This window comes from Lacerta agilis, chromosome 12 (assembly GCF_009819535.1).
Source record: "Lacerta agilis isolate rLacAgi1 chromosome 12, rLacAgi1.pri, whole genome shotgun sequence".
In the NCBI taxonomy this organism is placed as follows: Eukaryota; Metazoa; Chordata; class Lepidosauria; order Squamata; family Lacertidae; genus Lacerta; species Lacerta agilis.
Genome location: NC_046323.1, coordinates 54203868 through 54228523, shown reverse-complemented (window position 1 = coordinate 54228523; position 24656 = coordinate 54203868). Strand labels below are relative to the sequence as shown.

General features: G+C 54.1%; 2 protein-coding genes across 2 annotated transcripts in view; one reads left to right on the top strand and one right to left on the bottom strand.

The window, feature by feature from the left end:
- SCAP (SREBF chaperone) overlaps positions 1–9663 on the top strand; it is a 47510-nt gene extending 37847 nt beyond the window's left edge. The window contains exons 18-23 of the mRNA XM_033164979.1: positions 538–623; positions 1384–1466; positions 2200–2366; positions 3709–3789; positions 4740–4946; positions 7503–9663. Coding sequence (XP_033020870.1) covers positions 538–623; positions 1384–1466; positions 2200–2366; positions 3709–3789; positions 4740–4946; positions 7503–7748 — 870 coding nt within the window. The 3' untranslated portion in view covers positions 7749–9663. The remainder of the gene's footprint in view (positions 1–537; positions 624–1383; positions 1467–2199; positions 2367–3708; positions 3790–4739; positions 4947–7502) is intronic.
- Positions 9664–10102: 439 nt separating this feature from the next.
- Positions 10103–24656, bottom strand: part of PTPN23 (protein tyrosine phosphatase non-receptor type 23) — a 55130-nt gene continuing 40576 nt past the window's right edge. Inside the window, exons 19-26 of the mRNA XM_033165128.1 lie at positions 23734–23869; positions 22426–22444; positions 20890–21632; positions 18483–18667; positions 17010–17114; positions 14990–15128; positions 14278–14391; positions 10103–12583 (exon numbers count right to left, since the gene is read on the bottom strand). Of these exons, the coding sequence (XP_033021019.1) occupies positions 11993–12583; positions 14278–14391; positions 14990–15128; positions 17010–17114; positions 18483–18667; positions 20890–21632; positions 22426–22444; positions 23734–23869 (2032 nt within the window). The 3' untranslated portion in view covers positions 10103–11992. The remainder of the gene's footprint in view (positions 12584–14277; positions 14392–14989; positions 15129–17009; positions 17115–18482; positions 18668–20889; positions 21633–22425; positions 22445–23733; positions 23870–24656) is intronic.

Genomic DNA, 24656 nt, shown 5'->3' with positions numbered 1-24656 from the left:
AATGTGCCTGACTAATTTCACACTCTGCTTTCAAGCGGTGGCTGCAATCGCTTGACATCAGGTGATTGAGAGGTGGGTGTCCCTGGGGCCCATGGCGAGGAGGGGGCAGTTGTAGATCTGGCCTGCCACCGGATCCAGTTCCCATCTCTGCCTCAGAAGGTGCCATGGCCCAATCTGTCCTGATCAAGGGCAAGGGGAAATGGGAAGCCAATGAGCCAGAGACCAACTGGTTCAGCACCCATCCTCACCTGGCATGGAATTGTCACTCTGTTTTCCTTACATCCCCAAATACCCCTAGTTCTGCAGAATGCCTTCTGGCTTCAGAAAGACTAGTATATACCAAGAGGTTCCCCCAAGAGCATCTATCCGCACCCAGCCTGAATGCTGTCTCCAGACTCTGATGGGGGCGGGGGATGAGAAGCAACTGAAAGATAATCAAGTCCTCCCCCCCAAAAAAAGTTCGTTATTTGCTTGCTGTCCAGACTGGTGGGAGTAGTATCCAAAAACATCTCTCTCTTCTGGCCTCTTGTGTTGCAGGTGTGGGATGCCATTGAGGGTACTCTGCATTGCAGTAACGAAGATGGCCAGTCAGGCATCACTGCCCTTGTCTTCCTGAACAGCAGGTAAGCAGCCCGACTCCTCCACCCCCAGAGCATCTCACAGTAGCTGATGGTTAGTCATGTCCAGGTGATGGACCGCTGCTCCAGCATGCCTGCCTTTCCCAAGTGATCGCAACTTCTCGCCTCTCCTGACTGCAGGAATATTCCTCAGGTCTCAGGAGGGTGAGGCTTTCGGCCTGCCTTAACCCAGGAGGAGCTCCTCCTTGTGGTCAGCCCTCAAGCAGAGCCTCCAGGCCTCCTTGGGTCTCATGTGTAGACTCTCCCATCTCCCCACCCTTTGCTAGCCAGTCCATGCAGATTTGATTGCCTTCCTTGTGTGACTTCCAGGGCAGCTCCTCAGTCCCAATAACCCTTATGCGCCTCCTCCCAATAACCTCTGCACAAGGCCCACAGTGGCAATAGAGAGCCAGTGCGGCGTAGTGGTTAAGAGCGGTAGACTCGTAATCTGGTGAACCGGGTTCTCGTCTCCGCTCCTCCACATGCAAGCTGCTGGGTGACCTTGGGCTAGTTACACTTCTCTGAAGTCTCTCAGCCCCACTCACCTCACAGAGTGTTTGTTGTGGGGGAGGAAGGGAAAGGAGATTGTTAGCCGCTTTGAGACTCCTTAGGGTAGCGATAAAGCGGGATATCAAATCCAAACTCCTCCTCCTCCTCCTCTTCTTCTTCTTCTTCCCCTGCCTCAGGCCACAGGGACAAATGTTCTCTGGGCCTGTGTGAAGAGGGAGTGCTCATGTTTCTTTTTCCTTCTGTACCCCTTGGATAGGATTGTTGCTGCTAGGCTGAATGGCTCCCTGGATTTCTATTCCTTGAGGACGCCCACCTCTTTGGATCCCTCCCAGCTCAGAGGTGAGTGTTGCGCTCCTCCCACCCCGCAGGTGGAAGCAGAAGCCCCTCCAGGTTCAGGCTGCTCTCTGCTCTGCATCCCTCTGGATCTGCCCAGGATCCCATAGTGGGAGAGCTGGCAGATAATTCCTTCCCCAGCGGCAGGTCCTGGCTAGTCTCCTGCACCTACAGTCTCCATGGGCTTGATGACTGTAACCTTTATTTGCCTTCCATTTCCCCACTCAGAGTTAGAATTTGTTTTTTTTATACACAACTCCCATCTTCAGATTCCGGAAGAACATGGATCTTTGCAGTAGAAGTGGTAACTACCAAAAATATAGATGGTTTTCTCTTGAGTTTTCAGAGTGCTCTGGGTACCTAAGAAGAGCCTGCAGGATGAGGCCAATGGCCCATCTAGTCCAGCATCCTGTTCTCCCAGTGGCCAGCCAGATGTCTGTGGGAAACCCGCAAACAGGATCTGAGCACAAGAGAAACTCTCCTCTCTTGTGGTTTCCAACAACGGACACCCAAAAGCATTGCTGCATCCCCCTGTGGAGACACAGCAGAGTCGTCACCGATAGCCTTCTCCTCTTCCATGAATTTGCCAAATCCTCTTTCATAGCTATCTGGGTTGGCAGCCATCCCTGCTTCCTTTGGGAGCGAGTTCCCTAGCTTACCTGTGTGCTGCGTGAGGAAGGACTTTCTTTCCCCTGTCCCCTGAGGAGGAAGAGGCCTGACCAAACCGTCTTCCCCCCAGGAACACCCAGCAGGAGCAGCCTGCCCCCCTCTCCCATGTACAGCAGCAATGACGTCATCACGTGTCAGCTGACCCACACGGTGACTTGTGCTCACCAGAAGCCAATTACAGCCCTGAAGGCTGCAGCAGGGCGCCTGGTCACAGGGAGCCAGGATCATACACTAAGGGTGAGTAACTGGGGGCTGGAAAATGTGCTGCGGGGTGGTGTTGGCTGCAGAACCCTTTTGTTCCAGCTTCTCTTTCACGTTGCCCATGCCTTGCCCGTGGACTGGCTGTCGTTCCATGACTTATTGGTGGTATCAGCCAGGGATGGAGCCTTCACGGGGCAGGCTGAGGTGTGTGGCTCAAGAGAAGGTGCCTTTAGGCACGGCCAACGAGCCTGGCCAAGATGGAGCTCACCCCAGTTGTTTTGTGAGCGCTCTCCCACTTCCCGGAGGAAGCTTCTGAGAGCAGACTGGAGGAGAACAATCTTAAGATTTAGTGTCAGGAGTATAACGTATTCCTGGACACAGCAGAGTTAACCGCAGACTTTTCTGGAAGCTTCTGGCTGTTTTGTAATTAACTGGACAGCACAACGCAGGAACTCAGCAACTCACTTGGATAACTATATACAGCATTTATTGAAGCAACTAGTATCCATAAGCTACTATGTACAGACTTTACAAAACAAAAGAAACAAAACATAAAATCTTTTCCTCTCTGTCTCTCTCTCTCTCTACACTGACCACTTTCTCCACACCAACACCTGCACCACACACTAACCACACCAAGCTCTCACACAGAGCTCACTCTTTAGGAACTCATTGCCCAATCACAGGTCGTTGCTAAGGGTCTGAGAGAGAGCAGATCTGGGCTTTCTGCCAACTGCTAATTGCTTGAAGATAGACAGCTGCATTTCTGCACGTAGGCGATTTGCAATCTCTAACAAACAAGTCACTGTAAGAAGAGGATGCTGGGCCAGATGGAAGATTGCCCTGATCCAGCAGGGTCTTCCTAGGTCCTTACGCCCTTTTCCCCATTCTACCCCACCCCCTCGGTTAGGTTGCTTGCCTGTGAGCGTTTGAGAGGTGGCAGGGGGTACGTGTTTCTTTCCTCCAGCCCTGCAAAAGGCAGCAGCTGGATGTGCCCAGGAGCAGGCAAGGAGGGAAAGGATGTACCAGTCTTGTCCGGCCCGAGGCCAGCAGTACTTGAGACCACAACGTCCAACAGCTTCTGTGGCTCTTCATGCCAGGCTTGGCCAAAGGAAGGGCAGGCATGTGGTCTGTCAGCCCCTGTGTGTGTCCTCTGCCCCTTGAGCTCTCCTTACAGGTCTCTGTCTTCTGTCTGCACAGGCCAGGGGTTGCCCACTTGCAGTGGGGAGAGTAAAGTGTGTGTGTGTGTGTGTGTGTGTGTGTGTGTGTGTGTGAGAGAGAGAGAGAGAGAGAGAGAGAGAGAGAGAGAGAGAGAGAGGCACCTCTCCTGCACAGGCCCCTTTTCCACTGCTGGTGACACTTCCTCTTCCACATTCAGGTGTACCGCCTGGAAGATTCCTGCTGCCTCTTCACGCTGCAGGGCCACTCAGGAGCCATCACAGCCGTCTATGTTGACCAGGTAGGAGGGAACTCACAGGGCCCAGGACACGGTTGCAGCTGCAAGAGAAGAGCAAGGAGGAGGAGGGCACAGGTGGAGAAAGGCAGGGGGAACAGGCAAAATAAGGCCAACCAGCCCACCGCTTTTATTTATCATTATTTATTAAATTTCTATACCTGCCTTCATCTGAGGGCCACTGAGCAGTTTACGATATAAAAACACAAAAATGTGTAGCATGGTAACAAACAACGACAATCCCCTCCGTTTAAAAGGCAATAGATTGTTTACTTAACCAAAGGCCTGGAAGAAGAGGATTGTTTTTGCCTGGCACTTAAAGATATGTAATGCTTTCAGTGTTTCCTTCAAAGCCATGAGGATCATTGCTGAGCATCATTACAGGTGCCCTTTTGAGGTTAAAGAAGAAAGGGCACAATTTGGGATTTGAACCACACAAGGAACGGTCACTCTCTGTCCTGTTCATCGGTTTGGACACCTGAAGTATGATTTTTTCCATATGGCACCAGAGCCAAAATGAGAATAGTTGAACACACTAATCTGGAGGTGCCTCTTAGGAGTAAGGCCACGGTACAGATGGCCTTGATTTCACCCCGAGATGTAAAATATTTCGATCTCCCCTGTTTGGATTGCCCCACCTGTAAGACCTGGCACCACAATGGCATTGCATTCCCTGCTTGACAGGCCGTCCCTGCTCATGCTTGGAACGGAGAGGGGAGCTTTGGTGGAGGGGGTGTGAGGGCAAACGCCTTTAAGGGTGCGCCTCTGCCCATCTTCTGCGAGGCAGGGCTTCCTTCTGCACTGCTTGGGCCCCATCTTCCTCTGCTCATCTTCATCCCCCTGACTTCTTAGAAGCTTTCAGCCTTAGTTCTCCAGCCTGGCTCTCACCTTCGGGTGGAGGCCTGAGGAAGGAGGACCTGGGGGACCCTAGTGACTTGGCCCTTGTTGCCTTTCAGACGATGGTGCTGGCCAGCGGGGGCCAGGACGGCGCCATCTGCCTCTGGGATGTGCTGACGGGGAGCAGGGTGAGCCACATGTTTGCCCACCGCGGGGATGTCACCTCCCTGACTTGCACTACCTCCTGCGTGATCAGCAGCGGCCTGGATGACGTCATCAGCATCTGGGACCGAAGCTCCGGGATCAAGCACTATTCCATTCAGCAGGTGTGTGGCTGGGGGGGACCCTTCTTCAGACAAGGCTTTTTATCTCTCTGCCGGCTGCCAGGAAGAACAGTGGTGGCAATTAGGCTGTGCTGGTTGGATGAGGCAGCGAGATCCAGTGGCGCTCCTGTTGTCCTGGCAACCTCCCAGCCACACTGCAGTAATGCACTGAACGTGGGGCTGCCTTTGAAGATGTCGCAGAAGCTTCCATGAGTCTAGGGAGAGTTTTAATGGCTCTGTGATGGGGGTCCCACCTATTGCCAATTTGTTTCTGACGTAGATTCAAGGCATAGGGCCTTTTAAAGACTTTGTATGCCCTATATCAGCCAGAGATTTGGAGTGTGTTGAGTAATCAATGTGCTGGTGGCGCACAGCTCTATTCTTTCTTCTGTTTCTCCACAGCTCTGTGGTGGTGTTTGTTCTATAATAGGCCGGATGAGTGCCATTAAATTGAAGTTGAGACAAGGCACTGCTCGTGGCTGGGTCCCTAGACTGGCTTCCCCCATAGCGTGAGGTGTGCAGCGTGGGACACTTCTGGGTCGGCTTCTGTCGCTCGAAACACAAGTGGCCTCAGCTGCACAAAATTCTTCCATCAGTTTCAGCCCGTGGCTCAGCTGCAACCGCGTGTGGGCAGGGATACCTTAGCTCCAGTTGTCTAGGCTGCGTTACCATCCAGGTTAGATTGCTGCAATATGTGGGGCTGCCTTTTGAAGAGAGTTCCAAAACTTACACCTACGGCAGGATCCAGCAGCCAGACTGTTAACTGAGACCAGAAGGTCTGAACATATTACACCAGTTGTGGCCTGACTACACTGGCTGTGGAGTAGTTCATGGGTTCAGTTCCAAGTGCTGGTTTTGACCTTTAAAGCCCTTTGTGGCTCATGACCGCAGTATCTCACGGACCACCTCTCCCTGCATGAAGCATCCCAGACCCTGCTGGTCTTCATCAGGGACCCTTCTGTGGGTGCTCCACCTGAGTGGGGTGCAGTGAGTGGCCTTTTCAGTGGTGGCCTCCTGTCTCTGGAATGCTTGTCAGTCTTTTGGCCCCAGGCAAAGATCTTTTGGTTTACCCAGGTCATTGGTAATAAAGCTGCCTCCTGCGGTGGTGCTCATCTTTTAGTCAGGTGGGTTGCATGAGCCCTTTATGTATTTAGTGTTTGACATTTTTCTGTGCTTTAAAGTCTGAAAAATGTGATAGTAATAGATCCAGCTTAACAGAAGGAGAGTTGTGTTCCCTCCCTTTATATTTGTGCCTGTTCACTGAAGTTTGCCAGTGAGACCTGCTTGCAGGTGCCCCTTTGCCAGATTATCTGCAGTGGCTGCTAGGGCTCTTTCAGGATCAGCCCTGCAGTTGCGGACTCTACACTAGAGATACCCAGGTTTCCTTAGGATTGGTTCAGACCAGGTTTCCTCAACCTCAGCCCTCCAGATGTTTTGAGAATACAATTCCCAGCATCCCTGACCACTGGTCCTGCTAGCTAGGGATGATGGGAGTTGTAGTCCCAAAACATCTGGAGGGCCAAGGTTGAAGAAGCCTGGTTTAGACCTTTTTAAAGCAGTCTTTTAATCTTCAGGCATGCCCGAGTATGTCATGGATGTGACAGAAAGTCAAATCAGTGAGTGTTTCAATTTAGAACATAGGTGGCGCTGTGGTCTAAACCACTGAGCCTAGGGCTTGCCGATTGGAAGGTCGGTGGTTCGAATCCCCGCAACGGAGTGAGCTCCCGTTGCTCAGTCCCAGCTCCTGCCAACCTAGCAGTTCAAAAGCACGTCAAAGTGCAAGTAGATAAATAGGTACCCCTCCGGCGGGAAGGTAAACAGCGTTTCCGTGTGCTGCTCTGGTTCGCCGGAAGTGGCTTAGTCATGCTGGCCACATGACCCGGAAGCTGTCTGCGGACAAACGCCGGCTCCCTCGGCCTATAGAGCAAGATGAGCGCCGCAACCTCAGAGTTGTTCGCGACTGGACTTAACTGTCAGGGGTGGGTCCTTTACCTTTTTACAATTTAGAACAAAACACATGTTGATTGCCATCTTAAACTCTTGATGGTTTTCTGTTTAGGAAAAAATAGCTGTAGTGTTATTACTTTATTTCTCCTTTGATTTTTCTTTCAGTTGTTTGTTAGGTCTGGCTCCTGGTTTTTGAAGAGAGCCAAGTGCCATAGTCATGCCTAGGGGTGGAGGAGAGGGCTGTCAGTGGTCCCAGCCACGATAACTTTGCTCTGCTTCCACAGTTGGAGGCAGCAATGCTTCTGAATACTAGTTGCTGGAAACCACAGAAGGGGAGAAATGCCCTTGTGCTTGGGTCCTGCTGGCTGGTTTCATAGAGTCAGCTGGTTGGCCACTGTCTAGGTGGGCCATCATTGTCCTGATCCAGGAAGCTCTTACGAATTGCACCTTGACGGTGGCTGGGACACGTGTTCTGATGACAGCAGTTGCCTGTCATCCGTGCCTCTGGTGCTGTGGACACACATGGCAAAGCTTAGGCCCACGTACCTCATGACAGGCTCCATTCAGCTCCACCTACCCTTCTCACCCTCTTTCTGTTTGCTCTCTGCACAGGATATGGGATGTGGGGCCAGCCTGGGAGTGATCTCTGATAACCTGCTGGTGACCGGAGGCCAGGGCTGCGTTTCTTTCTGGGACATTGGCTACGGAGACCTGCTGCAGACAGTCTACCTGGGCAAGAGCAATGAATCGCAGCCCGCACGGCAGATCCTGGTCCTGGAAAACGCAGCCATCGTCTGTAACTTTGGCAGCGAACTCAGCCTGGTCTACGTCCCGTCAGTGCTGGAGAAGCGAGACTGAAGCAGGATCTTGCGGACAGGCCAGAAATGACCCCCTCACCCCTCTGACATTCTAACTAGGAGGGGCAGGGATCAGGGCAGTCTCTTGGGGAGCAGAGAGAGAAAGAGAGAGCCGCTGCCTCCCCCCATCTTCCAGCAGTTCCTTTTTCTTTTCCCGGTCTGCAATTTGACCGTGGTGGAAGAGAAGGGGACTGGCATCCGCAGGGGCTGAACGAGGGGATGGTTTTCTCCGTGCTCACAGTAAGCTAAGAAGAACCCAGCACCGGAGGATTGTGGAGGTAGAATCGCCTGCTGTGGTTGGGTGTGAGCAAGCGCTGGGAGATTGTGGGCTGAGGAAAAGACCCTCCATTAAAGCCCCGCCTTCCACTTTCAGTCTTGAGGGAGAAGCATAGGTCCCTGTTTGCTTGACTGTAAAAGGGAGCGGTTTGTGAGGATGGCGTTGCATCCCCAATAAGTCTTTTGCTCTGGCTGCAGTGCCCAATCCCTCCCTCGAAGGTCTGTCGCTGCAGGAGCTCTTTGCACATGCCCGTGAGAGCTCCTGCTGGACGGGATGTGTTTGTGTGTGGCCTCCTGAGGTGCAGCGATAGCGAGGAACAGCTGCTTCAGCCCACACACACCCTCCTCCTCCTCCTCCACCCGAGCTCCATCCTTCCTTCCTCCTCTGGCAGGCGCTGCTTCTGTCCCACACTTTGAAGGAGAAAAAACTGGGCTGGCTGTTGTGGTGGGACTCCTACCCCTGGGCAGGCGGGGGGTGGGTGGGATATTTGTGAAGCTGTTTCCCTAGAGAGAAAGAGAGCTGGTGCACTGAGCGGTCTCTCCAGCTGCAGTAGCCCTGGGATAGCTGTCCTACTGATGCCAGTCCTCGTGGCAGCCTCCTCCTCCTCCTCCGGCCTGCTAGGGGAAAGGGTAGGCATACTGCGCTACCTGCCATATTTATTGATGTGCTGTACATAGTTATTTATTCTGGCATGCAAGCGTGAGGGGAGTGGGGTCTCCCCAGGAGCGGAAGGCCTCTGCACCCCCTGCTCATGTACCCTCCCTCTGCATCAGCCTGGTTTGGGCCAGTGAAGGGGCTGCAGGAGTCTGTTCTGCAACGGCTGTCGCTAGAGCTAGCTTTGTACTGTGGAGAGAAAGTGGGGGGCTGGCAGGGGCCTGGCTTCTGCACCCAACACCGAGGTGGGGGACTCCGCCCCTATCTCGTGTCCCAGTCTGCCAGAATATCCCTGCTTTTTACCCAACTCCCAAGAGGGAGGTTGATGAACGGTTTGCCAGAGCAGCAAAGGCTGCAGCTTCGGGGCCAGTGGTGCCCTTTGCAGCGTCAAAATTCAGAACTCCCTCGCCGCCTCTTGCCTTCCATTCTGCGTAATAGTAGTTTGCGCTCCCCTAAATCCGCAGCAGAGTGTGCAACTTTTATTTTTGGGTGTGCTGGGTTGCAGCTCTGGGAGGAAAGAAAGCAAATGAGCAAGAGAAGAGACCAAGAGAAATGGAGGAAGAGCTGCTGGAACAAGCAACGCTTTTGAAACGGTAATACCATTAACTGACTGTCTAGTTCACGGTGTTTTTCCTTTAGCATCTCCTGCTGTAGCAGCTCTGTGCACTGTATGCTACTCAAGGGAGCTTGGGGGGGGGGGAATTAACCTGCTGTATTCTGTTTGTCCCGCTGCCCCAAACTTGGCAGGGGCAAGAGACTACTTTGCAATGCTGGCCAGTGGAGGCCCATTTGGGGCCTCAAAGCACCCCCCCCCCGCACTCTTGCACCCGCTGCTTCCTCTTGGATTGTCGTCCGTGTCCACACCATGCCTCAGGTGGCCTTAGCTCTGCTGTGCCCTTTGGACTGTACAGCGGCAGCTGCTTTTGTACCAGATTGTGTTTTATAATGTGTACAGAGACAGACACATTAAACAGAACTAACTTAATTCCTGCTCCTGTGTGTTTTGTGGAGTAGCAGGCAAAGGTAATTAGCCCAAAATTAGCAAGCCGTGACCAAAACATAGATGGGGGGCGGGTGGGAGGGGGCATCTGCCATACTGCAAGACCAGAACTGACTGCAGTGAGGCCTCTTCTTGGTGTGTTCTCCTATGCAGTAGCTCACACTTGGAATCTTTTGAGACCCCGGTGCAAAGGGCCAGCCCCAATCAGGACTACTACTGGATGTAGAAGCATATTTTCTGTTATTTCAAATCAGTGTCGTTTGCACTGAACACAAAACGGAGAGGGTGGGGGAGCTGCTTCTGCCCCACCTGTGAAGAACAGATTCTCCTCACCCCACAAATCTCACTTGCACTGCAGCAGAACACCATTCATATGAAGACCCCAACTAAGCACTTTAAAGAAGTTGGCAGGATCTATTGAGCAAACGGTTCTCTTTGTGTAGCTCACTTTAATGCAAACCTTATAAAAAGCAAGTGGTACACCTTGCATACAATTTTTGTGGGCAACTTAGTTTAAAAAAAAAAGCCAAAATAGATAAAGAGAAAAGGCATTGCTTTCTATTGCATGCTGCTAACGTATCTTAAGGCCCAGCAGCTGCTCAACCCCCCCAATCATAAAACACTTCTGCAAATTAATTATCTTAATGCCAAAAAGTTACATTGCTATATTTGGATACTTGCAAACTGAAATTCAGCCCCCTCCGCTGCTTTTGACAAAAATCCTAACAATGGATCCTTCTGCAACACTCCCGTTTATTTATTTTAGTAGCAAAGAGCTGAAAAAAGTTTGTTCTAAATTACAGAGTAAGTCCAAACATGACGACAATGTTACATTTGTACAAAGCAAAAAAACAACAACCCAGAAACCCACCAAGACCTGGCCCCTCTCCCACCTTAACCCTCCTGCCTTCCAGCCACTCATGAAGATGGTCCTTTAAACTGAGGGAGCTGATGGAAAGAGCAAATGCTTAGGGGGGGAAATGGACATTTAAGCATTCCCATTCATTTAATGATCTGCCTTCATCTGGCCACAGTCGGACAGCATTGTTAAGGAAGCACACCCCTGCAAGGACCCAAGTTGGCTCAGTTAACGCACAGTTCTCCTTTACTGCCCAGACCTCACAGTGCTGCAGGGTTACTCCTTATGTTTGATGCCATCACCTGTCCTTCGGGCACAGGAGGCACAGCACTTGCACCTTTGTAAAAGACCATCAGGCACACGGATGATCCAAATTAACCACATAAAGGGACTTAGGCGTTTTTTTGGTGAACAGCTCAGTCTTGTCAATCACCGCTCCAAGGCTGCTGGGTGACTTGACACGGCCTCTGAGCTGATTCCAAGACGGGGATCCCTAGCTGGAATGTAAGGGCAACAAAATGCAACCGGCCTGGCCGAACAAGAAACAAAAGGTGGAGCCGGCAAGACATGGGAGCAGCTTTGGAGGTTGCTGAGAAAGCACGTCTCCTGCGCCTTCACCTTGCAGCTAAAAAGACACTCCACAGACCTTTCATGCAAGCCGATCAAATGTAGCTGCCTGGTCCCAAATGGGCTCTCGCCAGCTCAAAGGGGGTTGGTTGGTCTTGGATACCCCATTCAGAGTGGAAGTCAGTAGACAGGAGCAAAAGGGAGTCTTGCCAGAGGCAGTTTAAGGAGCAGGAGGAGGACGTGGCAGCCCTGAAGTGCTACATCTCAAAGCCTTGGGGAACACCAAGGGTGGCAGCAGGGGGTGGGGGTTGAAGCCCTTTAGCTGAAGATGCAGGGAACTAATCCACCCGGGAAAGCGTTACCCTGGCTGTGTTTCAAAACCTCCTCCTGGTCTGGAAAATCACCTCGGGGGATTCTCCAGCTGGGTAACCACCAATGTCCGCAGTGAAAATCAAAACACACGTCCCGCTCCGTCCAAACCACCTCCCATGATTCCTGCCCCTCCAAAGGCCCACTTACATATTCCTTCCTTCCCATGGCACTTGGAGGCAGGCACAAAGTGGGAGAAAGGAACAACCGGCTCAGAAAAATCTTCTTGCACGCCTCCAGCCGTTCAGACACAGCCGGTGGGAAACCGTCTTCTAAGAAGTATGAGGAGAGGGGGGGGAAAGGACGCGAGGCGAGTGGGCACTGCATGGCTCCTGGCGCAGCAGAGGCTTCCTGGCTGTGGCCAGTCTTGAGCTGGAAAAGCTGCATGCTGAGGAGTGCGAACCAGCCACCTTTCCTCCCTCGCCCTCCCAAGTTTCTAGTCCTCAAAATGCATCAGTGGTGGTATTGGCGGCAGCAGCAGCAGCAGAGTCTCGGGTCGGTGTGATGCCCTCCTTCCTCTCATGTCTTGTTGAGTGTCCACAGCGGGTCCAGCATGCTGAGGGGGTCGTCGCTGGGGCGGGTGCCGCGGAGGCCTTCCCCGTTCTGGGGCTGAAGGAAGCTCTGCTTGCTCACCTTGTGCCTGCCCTTGAGGCTGTTGTCCAGCGTGAAGGCCTCGGGGGTCAGCGAGGCCAGGAGCTCCAAGGAAGAGGAGGATGGGGCCGCGGCCGGGGAAGGCTCTGCCCCAGGAGGCGCCGGCGGGACTTCGCTCTCTTCCTGACTCTCCTCTTCCAGATGGTTGCTGTTCTCGGCTGCGCAGCATCCAGCAGCCTCAGGCTCCGCTGGTGCAGGGGTGGCTGGCGGGGAGAGCGCAGGGGCCGGCTCTGTGCTGGGAACGGGGCAGCCGAGATCGGCAAAGGCGCTCTGAGGGGGGCCGGCAGGGGGCGCTGGGACGCTCAAGGGCAGGGGCTCCAGCTGCTGCCCGTTGGCGGACGAGGGCTCTGCCCCTCCCAAGGGAGGCCTGATGCTGAGCTTGGCGATGGTGGCCTGGATGGAGCTGATGGGCATGTCGGCACCCAACACCAGATCTTGAGGGTCCTGGTGGATATAGGGCTGGAGGGAAAGGAAGAGCAGCTTAGAGGGTGCAGCAAGCGTCCCCTGACAAGGCCCTGTGGGGTGGTGATCATTATGCCTTAATTCTGAGCTGCCCAGAGTGGTTGGGGCAACGCAGTCCGAGGGGCGGGGGCACAACTAATAAAATTATTATTATTATTCACCTGTCCTTCACCCTAAGGTCCCAGGGCAGGTTATGGCGACTTAAAATACAGTAGGATCACAGCTCTTATTTTGCTTGCATGATAGCAGCTTCATGCAGATTGCCAATCTATATATATAAAATGCAAGTGTCTCTGCGTCCAGTCCGTGTGTCTCTGGGTTTGCGCAACTGAGCATGTGCCCCAGAGACACAGGGATTGGAGCAGAGAGACATCGGGCCACGAGCAGCGTCGGCAGTTCAAGCGGGGCGGTTGAAATGGAACGCCGACGCTGCAGAGGATGAGGGGAAGCCGAAGAGGGAGGTCACGCTGCTGCTCCCGCCGCTACAAGGAGAGCCTGTTGCTGCTGACCCCCTCCTGCCCCGTTGGCCTGCATAGCGCTGCTGCCTCTCCTCCACCCCCGACCACCGGCTAAAGCAGGCTTTGGCAGGCGGGCGGGGGGGCGGGACGGGCAAGCAGGGCTTCTCCGCTAATGCAGAGAAAGCCCTGCTTGCCTCTCCTCCGCCCCCCGACCACCGGCTAAAGCAGGCGGGCGGGGGGTGGGGCGGGCAAGCAGGGCTTCTCCGCTAATGCAGAGAAAGCCCTGCTTGCCTCTCCTCCACCCCCCGACCACCCGCCAAAGCAGGCTTTGACAGGCGGGCGGGGGGGCGGGGCGCCAGCCCCCTACACATATGTTCTAGCGCCCGTTTTTTTAACGGGCTTAAACCACTGGTAAATAATAATACACTGCCCTACATCTGTAGATCTCAGGGCGGTTCACAATATAAAAATTACAATTAAAACCCCCCCACAAAATGTATAATAAAAATATGAACAGAACAAACCCAAAATCCCTCTCCCGCAGCACATTTTAAAAAGGCATTGTAGATCCATCGGCCAAATGCCTCACTGGAGAGGAAACAAATGGGGAGAGGGACAGCCTTGCTTACTGAGCTCCGGAGGAGCTTGAAAGGAGACGGGCCTGGAAGCTCGGCAAAGGGTTTTCTCGCTGCAGGAAGAGCTTTTAAGCTCTCAGCCGTTGCATCATTCTGACAGTGCGCGTTTGCCTTTACGCGCAACTTCTGGGCACGTAGCCCTCACGCAAGTTGCATTCACGCTGTACATTAATAGCGCACAAAATATAAAGTAACAAAAGAGAGTGCAATTGTTTGCATTTAAGATTTCCAGTCTGTCTTCTAAAAAGAGATGGCATTTCTCGTGTCACGAGACAGCCTCTCCTACCATTTAAAAGTCCCAACTACTGACCAAACGTGGGCTTTCAAATCGGTGGGGATGGCTGCTGCACCCCCTTGCCAGAATTAAGCCAAGTGCAGCCGAGCCCAAGCGAGATTTTTCTGAGAGAGAGCACTTTGCCCGAGTCATCCCAGATACAGGAGAGACAGCTGCGAGGGCACAGGAGCAAAGGAAAGGCGCTCTGCACATGGCCAGAAGACACCTCTTTTAACGCACTCTCCTGACATTTCGCCAACCCCCCTCTTTTTCTGTGCTAGCAGAAGAACTCTCCACCCACGCTTGCCCTCCGATGCACCTTACCTTCTGGGCAGCGCTGCTGGCAGGCTTGCTGGCGGAGGGCGCCGTGACCCCGTGTCTCTGCAGCACTTGCTTGGCATGCTTCAGAAGAGACTCGTAGCAGAACCTGAGGTGGAGCTGGAAGAGGAGGAGGAGGAGCCAGGGTTGAGGGCCCGTCTGGTATTTGGGCCAGACATTTCACCTAAATGCATCTGGATCCCGCCTTTTTCTCAAGGTGGCTTATGGCATTCGGGAAAGCCTCGTTGGAGGGGGCTGGGCTGGAGGACCCTTTAGGGTCCCTGGCCCGATGCTACAGTTCCCCGATTCCATGGGAGACATCATTGTAAAATGCAAAACCAGTTTAAAAACAGTGGTTTAAAGCACAATAAAACACATTCAGAGCCAGCAATTGAGAGTCCAATTGCAGGCCAGTTGTCAACATGGTCCGCACTTGTTTTTGAAGGTCTGTCTAAATAGGGAGGTCTTAAACCTACTGGGGGAAAGATCACAAGGAGGGAGCCAGTCAGACCTCTCTTGGGAGGGAATTGCCAATATGGGAACGGCCACAGAAAAGGCTCCCTCTCGTGCTACCAAGCAACCGGGCCTCAAATGCCGATGTGACCAGGACAAGGTACACACCCAAGGATCTTAGCACCCAGCCAAGATCTTTTAGGTGACCCAAGGAGGCTCACTGGTGTCGCCCACTGCAGCCCCACCTGCACCCCACGCCCCGTACCTTTTCCTGCAGCATGTGCTTCCTCTGCTGGCGGATCTTCTTCACCAGCTGGGGCAAGTCTGGGATGCTGTTGCCGGCCTCCACTTCCTGCATGGCGGCATACAAGAGGCAGAAGGCGCCGGTGCGGCCCACGCCAGAGCTGTGGGGGACGCAGAAGATGAACAAGGTTCTGCTGGAGGGGGGCGTTCGCAACTTCCCTCCTTAGCTGTGATTCCTGCATGGCAGGGGGTCGCCCTAGATGATCCAACTCTACAATTCAAAGATTCCTACCCATGATGGGCCTTCACCTAATGAATTTGCCTTCAGATACTCCGCAGATCATTTTAAGGGGTTCAGATGTGTTCATGGAGGAGGAGGAGACTGGGACGATTCATATTTAAGAACCTAAGAGAAGCCTGCTGGATCCGGCAAGTGGCCCATCTAGTCCAGCATCCTGTTCTCACAGGGGCCAACCAGATGCCTCTCTTGGGAAACCCAGAAGCAGGATTTGAACACGAGCCCTCTCCCCTCCGGCTGCTGCTTAATTCTCTCCTGGGTGTCAATGCTTTTACCCCAACCCTTGTTGCAGAGTTCTGCATTGAGAACACGGGTGAGGAAGCAGCGTGCAAGTAAACAAAACAAATAAAACAATCCCAAAATGCACATCTGGAGGGGAAAGCGCACTGCGTGTATCGGAGGATACATGAGCACGGAACTTAAGAAGAGCCCGCAGGATCAGGCCGACTGCCCATCTAACTCTGCATCTTGTTCTCATTGTGGCCAACCAGATGCCTGTGGAAAACCTGCAAGCTGGATTCAAGCACTAGGGAGGCAGGGCAGAGTCAACATGGCTAGGAGCCATCGATAGCCCTCTCCGCCTCCATGAATTTGTCCAATCCTCTTTTAAATCCATCCAAGTTGGTGGCCATCGCTGCCTCCTGGGGGGGCGGGGGGCGGCAGAGTTCCATATTTTAACCCAGAGCTGTTCGAAGGGGGGGGGGGCTTCCTTTTCTCTTTCCCGAATCTTCCAACATTCAGCATCAACGAATGTCCATGGGTTCTTATGCTACGAGAAAGGGAGGAAAAACTTCCCTCTATCCCAGGGTTTCCCAAACTTGGGTCTCCAGCTGCTTTTGGACTACAATTCCCATCATCCATGACCACTGGTACTGCTAGCTACGGATGATGGGAGCTGTAGCCCAACCACAGACCCAAGCCTGAGAAACTATGGACTTTCTCCATGCAGTGCGTTATTTTACAAACGCCTCTCCATGTTGCCTCTCACCTGCTTTTCCTCTAGAAAGTCCCAAGCGCTGCAATTTGTTCCTCTCATAGAATCCTAGAGTTGGAAGAGACCCCAAGGGCCATCCAGTCCAACCCCCTGCCAAGCAGGAAACACCATCAAAGCATTCCTGACAGATGGCTGCCAAGCCTCTGCTTCAAGACCTCCAAAGAAGGAGACTCCACCACACTCCTTGGCAGCAAATCCCACTGTCCAACAGCTCTTACTGTCAGGAAGTTCTTCCTAATGTTTAGGTGGAATCTTCTTTCTTGTAGTTTGAATCCATTGCCCCGTGTCTGCTTCTCTGAAGCAGGAGAAATCAACCTTTCTCCCTCCTCTATATGACATCCTTTGATATATTTGAACATGGCTATCGTATCACCCCTTAACCTTCTCTTCTCCAGGCTAAACATACCCAGCTCCTTAAGCCGTTCCTCATAAGGCATCGTTTCCAGGCCTTTGACCATTTTGGTTGCCCTCCTCTATTCCCTTGATCATTCTGCTCGCCCTTTTCTGATCCTCTTCCAACCCTACAATATCCTTTTCGATACTGCTTTTCAAGGCACTCCGGCTCCGATTATCAGGTGCCGGGGCACAGGAAACAGTACACAGCCACTGGCAACGAAGCCAGCGTGGCAGAGGGGCCCACAGCTGCCACCTTTGGGCTCGGCGGGTTATTGGTCTGACACACTGCGAGGCCCAGAGTCCTCTGCACTCCCTGCTGGGAGAAGCTGCTTTCCAAGTCTGGCTGTTACTCACCTGCAATGGACGACGATGGGGGTGTGTAGCGGCCGCTGGTGGAGGTAATGGCTGTGTACCTCCTGAATGAAGCGGAGCAGGTCCCCTTTGCTGTCCGGGAGGCCACTGAAGGAGGGAAAGGGAGCGGGAGAGAGAGAGAATGAAGCAAGCATCTTTGCAAAAATGATTTTGCTGCCGCACGCCAGCTCCACCGCCACCCTCCCGGATGATCCCTGCTCCTCTAGTTCAGTCTTTCTCAAACATGGGTCCCCGCCTGTCGTTTGCAGGAGCGAGCCCGCAGTAAATCACGCCTTGCGAGCTGGAATTGACGCTTTATTAGCAAAAACAGGATCTGCACAGGAGCACCAGGCCTAGTGAGTAAATGGAAAGTTGAAACAATCCCTTCCAAGGATGACTGCATATGTGAAGTGAGTGAATATATGCAGTCGGCAAAACTAACAGCAGCCGTAAGATTAGTCAAACCAAAATTTAAATCTAGAATGGAAGTGCTTCGAAGAATACGTGGAAAAACACTGTTCAAAAAAGAGTATGTTGATATGCATAGATTAAGGTTGAAGAATATACGAGAGAAAGATATTTGGAATTGGATAGAAGAGGTGTACCATTTAAGGAATGCAATGCTAATATTTAATATACCGGTAACACATAAAGAAATTGAGACGTGGTGGAGGGGAGTCATGGGTGTGGGGGTGTGTCATTTATGTACTGTCAAATATTTCTGTATCTTTCTGATTTACATCTGTTAATTTGTTTATTATAGGCTTTGTGTTCCTTTTTTTCTTTGTATTCTTTTGTATTATGTAATAATAAATAAATTAAAAAGACCATCTCCGGTAGGTCTGGCCCCCATGAAGCAGTTGCGGAGACAGAAACTCCCCACCGCAACATAGCCGCCGAAATCTCCTGCTCTCCAGGGCTTTTCCCAAGCAATCTGAGACTATGCCAGTGCGCCTGCCTTTGCTCCTCTCACTTCACGCCTCCCCTAGTCCTGGGAGACAAGCAGGGAAGGGGAGCTTCTCACAGCAGAAGTGGGAGACACCCCTGACTCTTCACCAGCCTGACTCATTTCTGCTTCTTGGCCTCTCTCCTCCTGCTTCAGCTTCGGCCTCCAATTCTGGACTTCTCTCTACCACAGACTCTCCCTGCTCACTATGCCCTGTTACCTCTTCAGCGTTTGACACTGACCACTCACTGTCGTCCCGCCACCACTCTCTAGGCTCTGAGCCTCCCCAGCTGGTTCCTCCCACCATCCCTCTGTGTCCAACCAAGTCTGTGACATTGTTGGACTACAACTCCCATCATCCCTGGCCCTGCTAGCTAGGGATGATGGGAGTTGTAGTCCGACAACAGCTGGCGACCCAAGTTTGAGAAACACAGCCCTAGCTGGGCCAGGCAAGCGAGGCACAGCCGGGCCACCCCTCGTCATCAGGCTCTTCCCCACTGCCCTCCTTGCGTGGGACAAAAGTCACATACAGCTCCGGCCAGGAGGAGAACTGGAGGTGGATGACGGTGCGCTTCAGGCTCTGGTCTCGGAACTGGAGCGTGATCATGCGTTCCACGTGTGTCGGGGTGGCCTTCACGCTGGTGAGGACCAGGGTGAGGAGGCCGTGCACCATGGGCTGGCCCCGCTCCGTGGGGAAGTAGCGGACAACCTTTTGCTGCAGGGCAGAAAGAGAAATGGGGGGGGGGAGGTCAGGAGGGGAAAAAGAGGACCAAGGCAGAACACCTCCAGTGCCACCATTTTGACCTTGCACCCCCCCCCCCAACATGGTTAGAAGAAAGCAGGGGAGGGGAAAGGCCCCCCCACACACACTGCAAGCCTGAGATCAATCAGTTAGAGAAAACAACTTCAGCTCCCCAAACTTTTTGTTTCTCGGTTCCATGAATTCATCTGCCTGCGCTCCGCTATGAAAAGCATCGTTCAGAATAGCGGTTTTGCCCGATCCCGCTAAGGAAGGTAACACGACACAATTCAAAACGGTAAAAATCAATTGCGCATCTATTCAAAATCCAATTAAAACTATTTCAAAAAAGCTGAATGAACTTGATCCTGGGATAGCTGCTGTTCCAAGGTCATTCACAACCCCCCAGGTAATCTCCCCAACAGGGGGCAGTATGGCCCACTTTGGGAACCCCTAGGCTAGAGCCTGCTCCTTCCAGCAATGCCTCCTCCTAGGCAGGGATAGCCTGGACCACGGTATGCCGTGCTCTAGGATCCTGCTGTTGGGGTTATGGGGAAGCGACATTTATTTCATTTATTAAATTTGTATACCACCCTACAGCTGTAGATCTCGAGGCAGCTCACACCCTAAAACTACAACGTATTTACATTCAATGAACTGCAGTTAAGCAAAAGCAGAAACGTCTCAAATTCTTCCAGCTGTGTGTGTCCTTCAAGGCCAACTGTGGTTAATTTATATCAGGCCTCCCCAAACTCGTCCCTCCAACTGTTTTGGGACTACAACTCCCATGATCCCTAGCTAACAGGACCAGTGGTCAGGGATGATGGGAAGTGTAGTACCCAAAACAGCTGGAGGGCCGTGTTTGGGGTTGCCTGATTTAGGGAGCTGGGTATGTTTAGCCTGGAGAAGAGAAGGTTAAGGGGTGATATGATAGCCATGTTCAAATATATAAAAGGATGTCATCTAGAGGAGGGAGAAAGGTTGTTTTCTGCTGCTCCAGAGAAGCGGACACGGAGCAATGGATTCAAACTACAAGAAAGAAGATTCCACCTAAACATTAGGAAGAACTTCCTGACAGTAAGAGCTGTTTGACAGTGGGATTTGCTGCCAAGGAGTGTGGTGGAGTCTCCTTCTTTGGAGGTCTTTAAGCGGAGGCTTGACAGCCATCTGTCGGGAATGCTTTGATGGTGTTTCCTGCTTGGCAGGGGGTTGGACTGGATGGCCCTTGGGGTCTCTTCCAACTCTGGGATTCTATATCATACTAAATTACAGCTTAGCACGATGCAAACACCTGTGGCATTCTATTTAGGGATTTAAGAGTTTATGCCCATAAGGCTTTGATGACGGACCCTGAGCTGGTTGGCAAATTCTAAGCATATGCCTCCTTAGGAACGTAAGTCACTTTGTTCTTGCGGTCCATATGCAATACACATTACATCAGAGGAGGATAAAGCATTTGAGCGTCTCACTCTCTCCTTCCCCCCAAGCTGCAATCAAAGGATCTGGTGCATAGGGTCAGAAGCCGGAGACTCTCAGGTTGCATTTTTTTAAAAAAACCAAACAAACAGCAAGTTGCTAGTCCCCAGAGCTGGGCGGAAAAGAACATAAAAGTGCAGGGAACATCTGTGGGGATCTGAGTGTAATCTATTGGAGGGGGGGGATCACCCTCAACATGACCCCAATGAAGCAGACAGGCCTGTCTCAGACAAGACCACCTGTGTTGCCCCTAAAACCTGAGAAAGTCTGTTTAAACCAGAGGAAGTGAGGGATCAAAGTGAGGGATCCATTCCACCTTAAGTTGCAGACATGGAACTGTTGTGTGTCACATGTCTGTTTACACACCAGCACAGACTGCTGGGAACTTCCGTTGTGTATCGCTATTGCTTTTTGAGACTCTCTCTGAGATGGAAAGACGACGTGTCTTATTTGTCCTGATTTATGCTCAATAAATCTGCTTGTAAATAAGCTTACACAAGCCTCTCGCCACTTCTGTTGCGCAGTGCGCTCTGCTAATATAGTGTGCCCAGGCTTTGGAAGTCTGGGTCGCTGATTTACGCCGCACGAGAGATCGGGGAAGGACATGATCCAGCTGGGGGCTAGCCAGCTGGCCTCCCGACTCCCTCTGGATGCAGACAACAATAGTAGCAGAGGGCGGAATTTCCCAACACACCCGACTTTGACAAATCCTTGCTCCTTACTTTCTCGATCTCCTGCTCGGAAACCAGCATGACGACGACGGACACTTTCTGCTCGTAGATCATGAGCCAGAAGTCGGAGGCCGTGCCCACCAGCGGGGCCTGCGTGGCGATGATGGCGGGGCAGTAGGAGGAGAGGTCTTCGATGCGGCTGGCGTTGATGTAGTCGTCCTTGCCCGACTGCAGGACGATGCGGTTCTTGTCGTAGGGCATAATGTCCTGGTGGCGGTTCTTCATGGAGTAGCAGCGGGCGATGGCGATGGAGAGCTGGCGGGCGTCTTTCTCCTGGGCATCCTGCAGCTCCTTCCAGATGCCGTCCAGCTCGTTAGCGCTCCCGGAGGAAGGGGCCGGCTTCTCGAGGCCGGCCACCACGTCCTGGAAGCGCTCCAGCTCCGACAGGAGCCGCCGGATGTGCTCGGGCTTCTCGTAGGGGTCCTTCTCGATCAGCTGCACGGCTTTCGGCTTCAGCCCGTCCTTGGCGTCCGCCTTGGTGGGCTGCAGGAGGGGCTGCCCCACCGAGGCCTTGGTGCCCCCGTGCTGGCTCTCAGGGCTGGAGGACAGGAGGTCGTCGGTGGAAGAGTTCTGCCGGGGGAAGCGGGAGGCATCCGAGGGGCCCTGCGCCAGTGGGGCAGCACCGCCAGGCGCAAGAGAGGAGGGGGGCAGCTGCGGCAGAGGCCCCGAGGGGGGCAGGAGAGATGGAGTTGGCAGGGTCAGGGAAGGCTGTGGGGAGGGCGCCGGGGAGGGCAAGGCAGCGCCCTGCACCACTGCGGCGCCAGGCATCTGCGCCAGGGAAGGGCTGGGTGCGGGAGGGACGTGGTGAGGGAGGGCCTGACTGACGGGCTGGGGCTGCCCTCCCAGGGGCATAGGGGCAACCGGAGGTATCTGGGGGGGCCCAGGGCCCAGGGGCCGGGATGCTGGGCCGGCACCAAAGGCAACCTGGGCCGGCGATCCGGGAGGCAAGGGTTGGATAGAAGCGAGCGACGGGCGAAGGGGCAGCTGCTGCTGCTGCTGCTGCCCAGGCCCCATCATGCCCATGGAAATGTTGGGGCCGTGGGACACAGCCGTGGGGTAGGTCAGGGAGTGGGGAGGCAGGGCGTGGCCCAGAGGCAGCTTGTCGTGGGCCGGCCCAAGCTGATAGTGTTGGGCTCCCAGCTGGACGGGGTGGCTGGGCGGGTGTGGGGGGACCTGTCCAAGGACAGCTTGCGGGCCGCAGCCCTGAGCCGGGAAGGGGTGCTGGAAGGGTGACTGCTGGGGCCCTTGGGCCTGGGCCAGGAACTGGGGTGTGTACTGCTGATGGGGCGGGCCAAGGGGCTGGGGGCGGACCTGCCGGTCCATTGGGGGCTGGAGGGGCCCGTGGGGGGAGAAGGCCTGCGGAGGTTGAGCAGAGGAGTAAGGGGGCAGGACTTGCTGCATGAAAGCCTGGGGGTAGGGGAACTGGGCACCGGGCATCCCTTGAGGTCCTGCGAAGCCACCCTGCGGAGGAGGAGGCCCAGCCCACTGGGGGAGCGGCCCGGCCATGCCCCTGGGGGCGGCACAGCTCGAGATGGGGGCCTGGATGCTGTCGACGGTGGTGGTGGCCGGCCGGACCCCCGGCGCGTGCGGGGCAAAGCTGCCGACGCCGTACTGGTGGGGGGACGGAGCGGGGGGCCTAACGGCCAGAGGGGTGGAGTGGCTGGCAGGGAACGCCCCGCTGCTGGGGGCCAGCTGCCCCATGCCGTAAACCATGCCCCCTGGGGGAGCGGAGACGGGCATGGGGAGGTGCTGCGGGGAGGTGTGCTGCGGGGGCAGATGGGGCCCCGGGTAGGCGGGCTGTGTGGCTGGGCCCCGCATGACACTGGCACTGGGGTGGTAGGCCTGGGGGTTGGGGGCTGAGGATGGGGTGGAGCTCATAGGTGGTGGGGCTGCCTGGGGGGCAGAAGGCGGCATCTGGTGGGAGGCCGGTGGGTAAGGGGCTTGGGCGGAGCTGGCTGGGACTCTGGGCGGCGGGTAGTGCCTGTGGGGGGCACCTCGTGTCCCAATCTGGCCCGGGCCGAAGGGAAGCCTGGCCTGGCCCGGCTGGGGGCCAGAAAAGGCTTCATGGCCAGGGGCCGCTCGCAGGCCGGCGTGGGGGAAGGCAGGGTCCAGACCCAGGGCGGCCAAGGCATCTGGCGGCAACTGCGCCAGGTGAGCCCCCAGCACCTCGGGGGGCAGGCTGCGGAGCTCCTCCGGGAGGTCGGCCAGGGAGAGGGAGCCGAGGGGCAGGGGGTCGGGCAGCTCAAGGTCGGAGGCCTTCTTCTGGAGCGCCGGCTTGGGGGTGGTGGGCCTGGCAGGAGGTCTCTTCTTCAATTCCCTGCCAAGGAAAGGCCACAGAGAAGCCACATGAGATGCGCACCCTCTCCCAAGCACCCCCTTGCCCTGAGACGGTCCCTAAAATCCCAGGGGTCTGTATATATTTTTTAAGCTGGTGTTCTGGTCATCGCCTAAAACAGCCTTTCTCTATTTTGTGTCCCTGGATATTGTTGGAATACAATTCCCATCATCCCGGATTGCCCCCGTTTTAACATCGCATTTTATAGTAGGCAGTTAAAACTTTGGAACTCCCTGCCACAGGAGGCAGCGATGGCCACCAACCTGGATGGCGTTAAAGGAAGGAGGGACAAATTCACAGGGGAGAAGGCCAACAATGGCTACTAGCCAGAATGGCTTTGCTCTACCTCCACAGTTGGAGGTACTGATGTTTCTGAATACCAGATGCTGGAAGCAGCAGGAAACCTGTGCTCTCACAGACACCCACCCCCTTGCACCCAGAGCCAAGCCACCTTACCTCTCCAGGAGTTGCTGCCTGGCCGCGTCGGCTCCCTTGCAGGCAGTCCGGGATTTCTCCAGCAGTTTGGCCACTTTGCTCTCCAAGTCGGCGTAGAAATCTTTCCCTTCCTGGGATTTCTTCATCAGGTCCTCGTAAGCCTCGTAGGAAGCCACCAGTGTCTGCAGAGAGGTGTTCCACCTGGGGGGCGGGCGGCAGGAAAGAAGGGTTAGGATTAGGAAGAGGGGCATTCGCAGGACCATACAGAAAGTGCACAGAGGGGCATTCACACATGCCTGGGCACAACGGCTGAGCTGTACCAATTGACAAGTGTACATTACACAGACACTTGTACTTGGTTTGTACCCAGGTCAAGTCTCATGTGTGAACAAACCTAAAGTGTGCATCCCAGGAGAAAGGGGATTCCCAAACTCTGGTCAAGCCCCCATTCATTCATTCATTCATTCATTTATTTACATTAACATCACATATACCACATTTTCCTCCAGAAGAAGAGAAGAAGAGTTTGGATTTGATATCCCGCTTTATCACTACCCTAGGGAGTCTCAAAGCGGCTCACATTCTCCTTTCCCTTCCTCCCCCACAACAAACACTCTGTGAGGTGAGTGGGGCTGAGAGACTTCAGAGAAGTGTGACTAGCCCAAGGTGACCCTGCAGCTGCATGTGGAGGAGCAGTGATGTGAACCCGGTTCACCAGATTACGAGTCTACCGCTCTTAACCATGACACCACACTGGCTCTCGAGGTGGTTTATAAAGGTGAGCTCAAGGTGGTTTATATGGTTCCCTCCCCCCATTTTACGCAGGTTAGGCCAAGAGACACTGGCGTAGGAAGGGCGGGGCATAGGGGGCGGGGCACCCCGGGCGGCGCGATCCCGGTAGGGTTCCATCTTGGCTGCCCCCCACCCACACTGCACCCCCCGCCCCCAGAATGTGCACCAGCCCTGCCTCCGCCTGCTTCCCGCCCCC